General features: G+C 50.8%; 1 protein-coding gene across 5 annotated transcripts in view; it reads left to right on the top strand.

Annotated features, from left to right (window-relative positions):
- The first annotated feature begins 12,184 nt into the window (after window positions 1-12,184).
- The window catches only part of ZFR (zinc finger RNA binding protein), an 83,741-nt gene continuing 82,013 nt past the window's right edge, over window positions 12,185-13,912 (top strand). For 2 of the 5 annotated variants that reach the window (XR_011381989.2, XM_002714107.6), the window contains exons 1-2: window positions 12,185-12,483; window positions 12,774-12,873. Coding sequence is in view for 2 of the 5 variants with exons in the window: in XM_002714107.6 (XP_002714153.1) it covers window positions 12,447-12,483; window positions 12,774-12,873 (137 nt within the window). In the remaining 3 variants the exon portion in view is untranslated. The remainder of the gene's footprint in view (window positions 12,484-12,773; window positions 12,874-13,912) is intronic. The other 3 variants (XR_011381988.2, XM_008262097.5, XM_089312686.1) reach the window with 2 other exon arrangements.

Here is a 13,912-nt window from a genome sequence, read left to right as displayed (position 1 = left end):
TACTAAGGATGTGTTACTGACACAAAGAAACCCTTTATAACACTGATGTTGAGTGCTGAGCCTTGGCAGCAAACAACATGTGCTAGAATATCAGGGAAGCTAAGAGGACTAAAATAGGTTGGTATTTGCTTATTTGCCTAGTACTATGTCAGGTGATAGTGGGTGGGTAGGGAAAGGAAGGTATCAGACACATCTCATAAAACCACTGCCCTCAAGAAATAGACTGAAGACTAATTTCATTCCTACTACAAATATTTATTAAGTATCTAGTATCTTCTAGGTATGGTCCTAAGGCATTGGGAATTCTTTGGCAGATGAGATATAGTTGGTTACTGAACCTCTGGAGCTTCTGTTTTTTTGCTTCAGGAAAGAGAGAGATTGAACAAGAAATAATAAATCTGATAAGTGTTGGGAAAAGTGATGTATAGGATGTCCCAGGAAGAAATAACAAGACGGTCAATCATGTAGGTGCTCTGGGAGTTTATACATGAGAAATAGCCTCGTGCACTAAAACTGGAAACACACAGGGGACCGCGGTGCCCCACCGGTAACAGGACACGTTCTGACTTCAGGAAGGGGGGGTCTTTGTGAAGTTTTCAGCACAGCAGTGATGCGCTGGTCAGATGTGCTTTGGGGAGGAAGATGTCATAGAGGTCAGGCATTCTGGAGTCAGGCAGGCCTGGTTTAAATCTTGCCTGTGCCACAGATTAGTTTTGTGAACTGTGTTTTCTCACTTTTATCACCTCTAAATGGGATGCTCATGATTGTATCTACTTTTTTTTTTTTTTTCAAAATAATAAACAAGGAGTGGGTGTTTGTTGCCGCAGTTAAGATGCTACTTGGGACACCTGCATCCCATGTCAGAACGTCTGGAATCAAAGCCTGATTCCAATTCCAATTCCAGCTTCTGACTAATGCATGCTCTGGGAAGCAGCAAGTAATGGCTCAAGTATTTGGATCCCTGCCACCTATGTGGGAGACCAAGATTGAGTTCCTAGCTCCTGTCTTCAACCTGACCCAGTTCAAACTGTTGTAGGCATTTGGGGAGTGAACCAGTAGATGGAAGTTCCCTCTCTGTCTCAATGTCTTACTCTCTGTTACTATCTCTCTGCGTTTGAAATAAATAAAAATAATTTGTGAGAAAAAGAATGAGGTTATTCAGTGTATTGCAAATTATTATTATTACTGCTCTATTTAAAAATCTTAGACACTGACAATTCTGTGGAGAATGGGTTGAAGAGGATTAGATCCTTAGGAACAGAGAACAATTAATAGGACATTGGATTAGCCTTGGGCAAGAGATGAACTAGAGCAGTAGCTTACAAAAAGAACAGAATTTTACATAGTTAGAAATTTTAGGAAAAATGGTATACCATCAATTTACTTAGGAGAACTGAAAACATACATCCCCACAAAAATTTGTATACCAAGGTTCACAGAAGCATTATTCATAAAATCCAAGTAATGTAAACAACCCAAATGTCTATTAACTCATGAATGAATATAAATACAATATGGTATATCCAAACAACAGGCACTGAACCTGGAAAACATTATGCATTGAAAGAAGCCAGACACAAAGAGCCACACATTGTATGATTCCATTTATGTGTCCGGAAAAGACAAATCCAGAGAGGTAAAAAGTAGTTTTGTGGTTGCTGGGGGTTGAGAGAGTGGAAATAGGAAGTGACTGCCATTGGGTACAGGATTTGTTAGAGAAGTGATTAAAATGTCATCTTGGCCAGCGCCGCGGCTCACTAGGCTAATCCTCCACATTGCGGCGCCGGCACACCGGGTTCTAGTCCCGGTCGGGGCACCGGATTCTGTCCCGGTTGCTCCCCTTCCAGGACAGCTCTCTGCTGTGGCCAGGGAGTGCAGTGGAGGATGGCCCAAGTGCTTGGGCCCTGCACCCCATGGGAGACCAGGAGAAGTACCTGGCTCCTACCATTGGATCAGCGCGGTTCACCGGCCGCAGCACGCCGGCCGCGGTGGCCATTGGAGGGTGAACCAACGGCAAAAGGAAGACCTTTCTCTCTGTCTCTCTCTCTCTCACTGTCCACTCTGCCTGTCAAAAAAAAAAAAAAAAGTCATCTAATTAGATAGTGGTGATAGTTGCACAGCTTTGGAAATATATTGAAAACCACTGAAGTGATCACTTTAATAGAACAAATCTTATGGTACACAAATATATTTCAACGAAAAATTAATGGAGTCCGGTGCCGCGGATCACTAGGCTAATCCTCCACCTTGCGGCGCCGGAACACCGGGTTCTAGTCCCGGTCGGGGCGCCAGATTCTGTCCCGGTTGTCCCTCTTCCAGGCCAGCTCTCTGCTGTGGCCGGGGAGTGCAGTGGAGGATGGCCCAAGTCCTTGGGCCCTGCACCCCATGGGAGACCAGGAGAAGCACCTGGCTCCTGCCTTCAGATCAGCGCAGTGCGCTGGCCGCAGCGCACCAGCTGTGGCGGCCATTGGAGAGTGAACCAACGGCAAAAAAGGAAGACCTTTCTCTCTGTCTCTCTCGCTATCCACTCTGCCTGTCAAAAAATAATAATAATAATAATGGAAAAAGGCATAACAGAGTGACAGAGATCAACACTATGCAGAGATCCTTTACTCCCAAAGACACTGTGAATATCTATTCTCTCTAGACAGAAACTAAAAGCATGGCAAGTAAACAATAAACAGAAATTTGCACCTAACAGTAACGGTTCCAGCAGTTGCTCACAAACACACGTAGTAGGGGGAAAGGAAGCTTGCTGAAAACAATCAGCTTTTGCTTGTTAGGAAAGGTCCACAAAAGGTCTGTGCCTCTGGAGCCAGCATTGTGGTGCAGCAGGTTAAGCCACCTCCTGCAATGCCAACATCCCACATGGGTGTCTGTTCAAGTCCCAGCTGCTCCACTTCCAATCCAGTTCTCCGCTAATTCACCTGGGAAAGCAGCAGAAGATGGCCCAAGTCTCGGGCCCCTGCACCCATGTGGAAGACCTGGATGAAGCTCCTGGCTCCTGGCTTCAGCCTGGCCCAGTCCTGGACATCATGGCCTTTTAAGAAATGAATAAGCAGATGGAAGATCTCACTCTCTGTTTCCCCTTCTCTCTGTAACTCTGCATTTCAAATAAATAAAATAAATCTTAAAAAAAAAAATCTGTATTTCTATTATAAGGGTGCTCCACCAGGTCCCCAGGTCCAGAGGATTACACAAGGCCTCCAGATTTCTCAGGGATTCTGCATACACAATCATCCAAGATATATGTCAGGACAACCCTAGGAAGAACCAAACGGCTGGGGCTGGCATTATAGTGTAGTGGGTAAAGGCAGCACCTGCAATGCTGGCATCCCAAATGGGTGCTGTTTTTTTGTTTTGTTTTTGTTTTTTAAGATTTATTTATTTATTTGAAAGGCAGAGTTATAGAGAGACAGAGACAGAGAGTGACCTTCCATTTGTTGGTTTACTCCCCAGATGGCCACAACAGCTGGAGCTGTGCCAACCCAAAGCCAAGAGCCAGGAGCTGGATTGTTAGTGGAGCAGCTGGGACTTAAACCAATGCCCACATGCGATGCCAGTCCTGCAGCCAGCGGCTTTACGCACTACACCACATCGCTGGCCCCACACGTGTCCCAGCTACTCCATTTCCAATCTAGCTCCCTGCTTAGGCACCTGGGACAACAGTGGAAGATGGCTCAAGTACTTAAGCCCTTACAACCACCTGGGAAACCCAGAAGAACCTCCTTGTTCTCAACTTTTGCTTGGCCCAGCCCTGGCCAATGCAGCCATCTGGGGAGTGAACCAGCAGCTGGAAGATTCTCTCTCTCTCTCTCTCTCTCTCTCTCTCTCTCTCTCTCTCACCTTTCAAGAAATAAATATATCTATTAAAAAAAAAAAAAGGCTCTCTTGCCCAGTACCACCCTAGAATGTCTAGGAAGCTGTCATCCAGGATTTACCAACACCCAGCTATGATCTTGAGGGTGGTTTAACAACAACTAACAATGTGGCAACAATAACAACAACAAGGGACATTTATTGAGCACTTGATATATAACCAGGCAATGTTCCAAGAACTTGACCTATATTAATTCATTTATTGCCTACAGCTCAGAGTGGTTATTTAACTTGCCTTAGGCCACACTGTGGTACAGGTAAGATTGGAACCAACAAAACCTCACCCTAAAAGAATTCGGGGGTAGGTGTTTAACCTACCTGTTAATACACCCAAATCCCATATTGGATTACCTGGGTTGGATACCCAACTCTGCTCCCTGCTCTAGCTTCCTGTCAGTGAAGACCCTGGGAGGCAGTGGTGATAGCTCTAGTAGTTAGAGCCCTGCTACTCATATGGGAAACCTGGACTGAGTTCTCAGCTCCTGCCTTCAGCCTGGCCCACCCAGTCTGTGCAAGTATTTGGGGAGAGAGCCAGAAGAAGAGAGCTGTATGCCTATCTCTCTTTCTCTCTGGATCTCAAATAAATAAATAAATAAATATAAAGGGGGGGCAGCATTCTGATGCAGTGAGTTAAGCTGCCACTTGCAACTCTGACATCCCCTGAGTGGTGATTCTAGTCCTGGCTGCTCTGGTTCCCATTCAGCCAACCACTAATGCACCTGGGAAAGCCACAGAGGATGGTCCAAAGACCTGGGCCTCTGCCACCCATGTGGCAGACCTGGGTGGAAGTTCTAAGCTCCTGACTTTGGCCTGGACCATCCTCGGGTGTTACAGCCATTTGGAGGAATGAACCAGCAGATAGAAGATGTCCCTTTTCTCCAACTCTCCCTCTCTGTCATTCTGCCATTCAAATAAATTAAAAATAGGTCTTTAATCTCCAACCACTTGAGCCATCATTTACTGCCTCCCAGGGTGCTCATTAGCAGGAAACGGGAATTGGGAATGGAGCCAAGATGTGCACCCAGGCACTCCCAATATAGCACGCAGGTGTCCCAAGTGGCATCCTAACTGCTGCACCAAACAGCCACCCAAAAACTCATTTTTCTTTTTTGTTTTGTTACTCCATTGTAAGTCATAATTTTTTTTATCTAATGAATGCATTTTTACACAGATACAACTTTAGGAATACAGTGGTTCTTTCCCTCATGCCCTCCACCCTGCTCCCTTCCCACCTCCCATTCCTCTCCCTCTTCATTATGGATCATTTTTAGTATGATTTTATATATAGAGGACCATCTCTATGCTAATCATAGATTTCTTTTATCTATTTATTTGTTTATTTTTTAGACAGGCAGAGTGGACAGTGAGAGAGAGACAGAGAGAAAGGTCTTCCTTTTTGCCATTGGTTCACCCTCCAATGGCCGCCGCAGCCAGCACGCTGAGGCCGGTGAACCGCGCTGATCCGAAGGCAGGAGCCAGGTACTTATCCTGGTCTCCCATGGGGTGCAGGGCCCAAGTACTTGGGCCATTCTCCACTGCACTCCCCGGCCACAGCAGAGAGCTGGCCTGGAAGAGGGGCAACCAGGACAGAATCCGGCGCCCTGACCGGGACTAGAACCCGTTGTGCCTACGCCTCAAGGCAGAGGATTAGCCTGTTGAGCCGCAGCGCTGGCTGCTAATCATAGATTTCAACAATTTGCCCCCACGCTCACACACAACATATAGAGTACAGTTTGGGGAGAGAATTTGCAGTCGATTTCATATTGCAATTCAATAGGAACAGAAGTCCTATTTGGGGAGCAAGTGCACAGTGACTACTATTGTTCCTTTAACAATTAACACCCTTTTTTATGACATCAGTGCTCATCCGAGGTTCTTGTCGTGAGCTGCCAGGGCTATGGAAGCCTTTTGTGACCATAGACTCCATCGTTTTTTTGTTTTGTTTTGTTTTGTTTTGTTTTGTTTTTGACAGACAGAGTGGACAGTGAGAGAGAGAGACAGAGAGAAAGGTCTTCCTTTTGCCGTTGGTTCACCCCACAATGGCTGCTGCGGCCAGCACACCGCGCTGATCTGAAGCCAGGAGCCAGGTGCTTCTCCTGGTCTCCCATGGGGTGCAGGGCCCAAGCACTTGGGCCATCCTCCACTGCACTCCCTGGCCACAGCAGAGAGCTGGACTGGAAGAGGAGCGACTGGGACAGAATCTGGCACCCCGACCGGGACTTAGAACCCAGGGTGCCGGCGCCGCAGGCGGAGGATTAGCCTAGTGAGCCGCGGCGCCGGCCTCCATCATTATTTGAACACGGCCATAAACAAAGAGGATGTTCTCCTCTCCCTTCAGAGAAGAGTGTCTCCTTCTTTGATGACCCTTCCTTTCCTCTGAGGTCTCACAGAGATCCTCCGTGTAGGGTTTCGTTGTGTTTTGCTTTGTTTTGTTTCTGCAGAGTCTTGTCTTTCCATGCCTGAGATGCTCTTGCAGGCCTTGCAGCCCGACCAGGAAGACTTATGGGTCAAACCCTCATTTTTCTATCCTGCTGACAGAACAATTCCACAGTCCTCATTGTAGAGTAGTAATTGTAAGAGCTGGGAAAGTTCACACATTGTATCCACTAATACTCCAAGGGCAGCATGGAATGTCTGCTGAGGAATCACGTACCCATTAAAGACCGTGAGGCTTTTCCCTCGACACAATCTCATCCCACATCCTTGCTGAAAATTTGAAAACTGCTCCTTAAGTCTGTTCAACGTTACAGAGATTATTAAGCAGTTTCCCTCCAATTATTCCGTTTGTGCCAATTAGTCCCTAACTCCCTGCTTCTCAGCCTGGATTCTGCCCTTGTCCTTCATCCTTGACAAGTTTTGCCACTTGAGATGTGGGACTGGAGTACAAGGCAGAAGGAGTTTGAGATTGCTGCTAGCATTGCAGCCTGCTGGCCTCCCTGGAGCAGTGCCAAGGGTTGGCCTAGACAGGGCTTGGGAACCAGCTTAGAATCTTCCAGAAAGCTCTAGGACCTTCCTCCGACAACCCCTTGGAGAGTGTTTGTTGAGGTGGGGAGCAGAGTACAATACCCTCAAACCATTGATCCAGTGGTCCAGATGTGAAGTCATGGCAGATGCCCTGAGGCTCTTCATTGTCCCAGCCTCCTCCTCCTTGCTCCATCCTGATCCCATTCTAAATCCTCCTATTTGTTCCTATTGTTTGCCTCTTTTTTTTTTTAATCTTTTATTTTTAAGATTTATTTTATTTATTTGAAAGACAGAAAGAGAGAGGTAGAGACGGACAGAGAGAGGTCTTCCATCCACTGGTTCACTCCCCAGTTGGCTGCAACAGCCAGAGCTGTGTCAATCCAAAGCCAGGAGCCAGGAGCTTCTTCCGGGTCTCCATATGGGTGCAGGGGCCCAAGGACTTGGGCCATTTTTTACTACTTTCCCAGGCCACAGCAGAGAGCTAGATTGGAAGTGGAGCAGCTGGGACTTGAACCAGCACCCATATGGGATGGGTGCCGCCGGCACTGCAGGCAGTGGCTTTACCACTAAGCTGGCCCCTGCAACCACTTTTCACTGGTGCTCTTGCTCCTGCCAGCAGAACTGGAGCTACAAGTCTTTTTTTTTTTTTTTAAGATTTTATTTATTTATTTGACAGGTAGAGTTACACACAATGAGAGAGAGAGAGAGAGAGAGAGAGAGAGGTCTTCCTTCCATTGGTTCACTCCCCAAATGGCAGCTATCCGAAGCCAGGAGCCAGGTGCTTCTTCCTGGTCTCCCATGCGGGTGCAGGGCCCAAGCACCTGGGCCATCCTCCACTGCCTTCCTGGGCCATAGCAGAGAGCTGGCCTGGAAGAGGAGCAACCAGGACTAGAACCTGGAGCCTATATGGGATGCCGGCGCCGCAGGTAGAGGATTAACCAAGTGAGCCACGGCGCCGGCCCCGTGAGCTACAAGTCTTAACTATCGGACCCATCCTACTAGTTTGGTCTACTTGGACTGCTCAAAGAGGGAAAGGGGAGACTTCAAATGGGCCCACTTCCTGGACTTTCATTGCTAAACTCCAGCAGCTGGAATCCTGAACAAACTCAGAGCCTTCTCCTTGACCCATGAGCACTGTCCCACCTAACTGGGCCCTGGAGAGCCAGTCTGGCAGCTAGATCAGTTCCCATGCCCAGTCCTTCTGTCAACCACATGCTGTTACCTCCCACTGCCACTTGCTTCTGCTGCTGAATGCCTGGAGTCTGCCCCTGACTGAGTCATAGCCGGAGCTGAAGTCTCATTTCCCTTCTATTTATTAGTCCAAATGCAATGACTAATTATCTGCCCTAGGAGAGGATCACAGGTTCCACATAAGCTTCTAGGCTTCCTTGCTCACTCCATGGGTTCCCAGGAACAAGAAGACAAGAGCATTTTGTCCCTGCTCTTCCTATGAGCCTCCATGCCGCCAACACCTATACAAGGACCTCCCATTGGATGCCCTGGGGAGCTCCATCTTCCTCTTCGCACCCTTTGGGTCATTTTTGGATTACGATTAAAAATGAGTTGTGGGAAAATAGCCCATGCTCTGGACTTGCAATGAGCCAGATATTGAACTCACCAGCAACTCCCTGTTGTAGTTTCTACCTTCACATTTCTTTTCACAAAGGAGGCATAGAGAGGTTGTGGCTGAGGACACACAGCGATGAGTGACAGAGCTGAGATTTGAAGCCGAATAGATCCAGCTTCAGAGTCTGTGCCTTCTGTACCTCACTATACTCCTCTTAGCAGTTAGCATACCTGCATGCTAACAAGGTCTTTCTCATGCGAGCTTTGACTCAAAGTTACCACTGAAGGTGACAACATTTTTGGTGAATCTAGGGCCTGTCTTTCTCAGCCTAGCTCCACCTTGTGGCTTACAGAACTGCCAATTAGCATTTCCTTATTTGCTTTCAGATGCTAATTGAGGTTCCTAATTATGACCCTGAGGCACTACAGATTCTTAAACTGCCTTCTGAATCATGAAAGATTGAACTGTGCACAGCCTGGTTCATTCATTCCATAAGTACTAATTGGGTGCCTACCAGTAGGCATCCAATTTTGGCTCCTTGCCATAATGGAACTTATAGCTGGATGGGAGAAATATATTAATTCATCACACAAGAAGTTTAAGATTGCAACCGTGATGAGGGCAACTATGGAGAGATGCCTGGTGCTCTGACAGCACAGTTGGGGAAGGCTGAAGAGGGGTTCACTGAGTTAAGATCTCTAAGCATGAGGGCTAACCAGTGAAAGAGACGAAGGAAGAGTATCCTAGTCAGAGAGGCCATGCAAAGGAGCAAGGGATGGGAGGCCAAAGTAGCTACAATAAGACTAAGGAAGAAGATGCTGAATAGGCAGGTAGGCCAAACCTTGCAGTCCTAGAAGCCATGTGGAAGAATTTTGCTTTTGATCAGATTTGCATTTTGAATCATTTCAGGACCTGAAGGATGACAGATGCTACAACTGGCTGCGTCCAGTCACATCTCTTGCCTCCCACGGTTGGCCAGGAGGACTGTAAACTGTCATGCTGCCTAGACTGGATACTCTGGGATCTACCTCTTCTAGAGCTGAATCACTCACTTTTTGACCATTGGTGAGCAAGCAAAGTACATTCACTTACTAGGAGATAGTTTTGTGTGTGTGTGTGTGTGTGTGTGTGTGTGTGTTTGACAGGCAGAGTGGACAGTGAGAGAGAGAGAGAGAAAGGTCTTCCTTTTCCATTGGTTCACCCCCAAAAGGCTGCTGTGGCTGGCGTGCTGCGGCCGGCGCACTGCACTGATCCGAAGGCAGGAGCCAGGTGCTTCTCCTGGTCTCCCATGAGGTGCAGGGCCCAAGGACTTGGGCCACTAGGAGATAGGTTTTTAAAAAGTCACAGGGGCCGGTGCTGTGGTATAGCAGGTAAAGCTGCCACCTGCAGTGCCAGCATCCCACTTGAGTGCCTTTTTAAGTCCCAGCTGCTCCACTTCCAACCCAGCTACCTGCTATGGCCTGGGAAAGCAGTAGAAGATGGCCCAAGTCCTTGGAACTTGCACCCACATGGGAAACCCAGAAGAAGCTCCTGGCTTCAGGTCAGCACAGCTCTGACAGTAGCGGCCAACTGGGGAGTGACCCAGCAGGTGGAAGACCTCTCTCTCTCTGCCTCTCCTTCTCTCTCTGTATAATTCTGCCTTTCAAATAAATAAACAAATAAATAACTTTTAAAAAAAAGAGTCAGGCCGGCGCCGCGGCTCACTAGGCTAATCCTCCGCCTTGCGGCGCCGGCACACTGGGTTCTAGTCCCAGTCGGGGCGCCGGATTCTGTCCCGGTTGTCCCTCTTCCAGGCCAGCTCTCTGCTGTGGCCCGGGAGTGCAGTGGAGGATGGCCCAAGTCCTTGGGCCCTGCACCCCATGGGAGACCAGGAGAAGTACCTGGCTCCTGCCATCGGATCAGCACGGTGCGCAGGCTGTAGCGCGCCGGCCGCAGTGGCCATTGGAGGGTGAACCAAAGGCAAAGGAAGACCTTTCTCTCTGTCTCTCTCTCTCACTGTCCACTCTGCCTGTCAAAAAATAAAAAAAGAAAAAGAAAAAAAAAAAACAATGACAATGATTTTTCTCCAGAGTTCCACATTTTCTCTTTTCTGAAATGAGTAAGAGGATAAATCAGACAGATCTTCAGAAGCTGTATCTTCGTAGGAGGTGTGGGGGAGCAGGGTTGGCACAAATAAGTGTTGAGGCATTGTTTCTGCTCTGCATAAAAAGGTGGGGTAAAGCCTTGAACTTCACGGGTGAGTTCCGAATCACCCTTTGCATTTCTTTTGACTGTTCCAGTCCAACATTGAGGCAGGATGAGTAGCAGGGTGTCTGGGAGACGGGCATGGAGAAGGTGAGGAAAAGGTGAAATGGAACATTTATGCATTGATGGCTGTCAGCAGGGAAGGCAGAAGAAAACAGGCCATCAGAAGACAGACTACTAGAAGGAAGAAAATGGTTGAAAATGAATTGGGGAAGTAAAGGGAAACTGAGGAAGCAGAGGGAAGGAAGAATTGAATGGGGGAAGAGTCTTGTTCTGCCTTTACTAAGAAAGACCCACTACCCGCACCAAGCAGATTTCTGATGTGGCTGCTGTCTCACTCTGCTCCAGTCATACTGACCTTCTGGTTGCTGCTGAACATTCTAGCCCTTAACACTCTTCCAGGTTAAAACACTCGCATCACCCCACCCTCCACTCCTCATTCCAGTCACCCTGTTTAAGTGCACTCCAGGAGGCAGCAGATGATGGTTCAAGTACTTGGGACCCTAGAGGAAGAGAATTCACCAGTGCAGAGAGAGAGCAGAACTAGAACACAGTGTAGTCTGAGGGTTATACTCTGGTGGCAGTCCCTATAACAGGGTGACTGTTACCATAGGTCGCAAGGGAGCAGCAGGTAGGACAGCCAGAGGCTGGCCATTACAATATGCACTACCATCTAAGCAGCACATCTATAACTGTAGTATTTCCTCCATTAGGGTGGATTTTCTCTGGTCCAAGAGGTTTTCCCAGGTAGGCGCCTCTGAACCGGGCTGGGGAGACTCCACCAAATTCCTGGGCCACCTTCTATGTGGGAGCCTAGATTGAGTTCTCAGTTCCCGGCTTTGGCCTGACCCCGTTCAGGCTGTTGCCAGTATTTGAGGAGCGAACCCGAAGACGGACAATCTGTCGGTCATACAAATACAAAACCATCCCCGGTATGGGTATCTCCCGGGCTCCTTTCAACTGGCCCTAACCTCACTCCACATATAACAGCACCTTCCGTACCCCTCATTGCCCTGCTTTGCCCTCAAAGCTCCAATCACAGTCCCACAGCCTTTTCCAGATTTCGGCTGTTGTCAGACACACAGCCCTCTTGGAAGGTAGATTCCACGTGAACCGGGACTTAGCTTGGGTCACTGCTGTACCTCCAGATACACCACGGCGCCTGACACCTGGCGCTGGTCACCCGGGCCAAGTAACGCGGGGGTCTGGGCGCAGGGGGTGTGCGAGGTGTGCGCGAGCTTTCAGTTCCACACACGGATGCACTTTCCACTCTCGCTCCCTCCTTCAGAGGTTGGTGACAAGCAGCAAGAATGTGGAAAATAAGGCAGACAGAATCCTAATTATCTGTTGAAAAGCGAGGCGAACGGGAAGGTGAACTAATGCACGCGCAAAAGTGAAAAAAAAGGAATGAAAAGTAAGAAGGGGAAAAGGCCGATGGACGTCACGCTCTTGGGTCACACTCCCCGACGCCCCCGCGCCGAGCCCCGCCAGCCCTCGGGCACCACCGCCTTCCCCACCCCGCCTAGCGTCACTACGGCGCCCGACAAGGTCAGGCCCTCCTGGCCTGCCTTTCGCCCCTAGTTAGCGTCTCCGCGCTCGCCCCGCCGAGGCCCCCCACGCACCCGCGAGGGACCGTGAGGGCTGCCGGGACTACAGCTCCCAGGATGCCCAGCGCGGGCGCGCCTGCGCACTGTTGCCGGAGGCGGCGGTCTGTTCTCCGCTGAGGAGGAGCGGGGCAGAGGAGGGAGGCAGCGGGTGAGAGTTCAGAGTTCAGCAGCAGCAGCCCGAGCCCATGATTCCCATATGCCCTGTAGTTTCTTTCACCTATGGTGAGTCTAATGTGGCCCGCGAGGCCTCAGCCTTGCCCTTTCCCTGGCCCGGGGCGGCGGGGAGGTGCGGGGGTTGGGGCTGGCTCCGGAGAGGAGGCGGCGGCCGCCACCGGGGCGTGCGTGTGAGTGAGGAGTGCGAGGCGGGAGGGGGAGGCGGCGCGGCCGCGGCCCGGGCCGGCCGGGGCAGCTTCTCACGGCGCCTCTCTCTCTCTCCCCTCCCTCCCTTGGCGTCTCGGCCCCTCCGCGCCTCTCCTCCCGCCATGGGACCCGACTCTCCGTGCCCGCCGCAGTGCCCAGCCGGCTGGGGGAAGATGCCAAAATGGCGACCGGCAACTACTTTGGATTCACCCACAGCGGGGCGGCGGCGGCGGCGGCTGCGGCGCAGTATAGGTAACGGCTCCCCGCTCTCTCCCTTCTTTGCCCCTGACCGCCCCGCGGCCGGGATCCCGCCGACGCGACGCCCCCGCGGCCGCCCCCGCGCCAGCCCCCACCCGGCGGACCCGAGCCCTAGCCCGCGGCGGGCCCGGCTCCGCGGCCGCTCCCGCTCCGCCCCGCCCCGCCCGGCTCGGCTCCGCGGAGCCCGCGGCTGGGAGCGGCCCCCCGCGGGGGCGGGGAGGGAGACCCGGCCGCGATTTGGGAAAGCGGAGGGCCGCCGGGGCCTTGGGCGGCCCTGGAGCTAAAATGGCCTCCCGCGGCCTCGGAGCGGAGCCGAGCCGCCCCCGCCGCCCGGCAGGCCCCCAGTCCCCGCCTCCGGCCGTCCAGCCCCCACCTCTGCCTTCCTCCGGCTCGGGGGATGGAGAGGGCGAGTGGAGGGACCCCGAGGAGCGCCACCGGCCTCCGCGACAGCTCCCTGGCCCTCGCCCGGGTGCTTCGGCCCTGGGCGCCCGGAGAGCGTGTCGTGATCCCGGCTGCGCGGTGCACCGCCGGCCCTGCACGTCGACCGCGGGTGTCAGCGGCTTCCTCGGTCCTTGTCGTTTTCCCTGCAAGGAGAGATGTGAACGTACCAACCACCTGTGAATCGTGCAGTTGTCAGACTGCCAAAGATGTGCGAAGTTTCTGGGGCTGAGAAATGAGTGTGTAGGTTCCAGGTGGGCTAAAGCTAACTCTCCTGGGGAACTGTCCCCTCCAGAGAAAAGAAGATGCTAGTGAGATTACCCTGAGTCATTGTAATGCCTCCGATGAGATTCCGGTCTTACGGGGAAGCTCTCGTTTTTGAAGTGTCGGTAATTCATTGTGCGGCTTACCAAACACGAAATACAGAGTTGCTGATTTTGAGACAGCCTCTTGATTGAGGACGCACACAAGGCTCCTGAGTAATAAGCTTTTTACGTATATATTAACCGCCTGGATTTGTCACCAGCATGAGCTGTTGTATTGAACTCAGGTAGTTTTTTGTTTTAATCTCTGGAGGCAGGTTGTGTAATGGAAA

The sequence above is a fragment of the Oryctolagus cuniculus genome, chromosome 14, assembly GCF_051225735.1.
Source record: "Oryctolagus cuniculus isolate XC-2025 breed Fujian yellow rabbit chromosome 14, ASM5122573v1, whole genome shotgun sequence".
NCBI classification, from domain to species: domain Eukaryota; kingdom Metazoa; phylum Chordata; class Mammalia; order Lagomorpha; family Leporidae; genus Oryctolagus; species Oryctolagus cuniculus.
The sequence above is the reverse complement of the archived record's forward strand: the minus strand, read 5'-3'. Positions and strand labels throughout refer to the sequence as shown.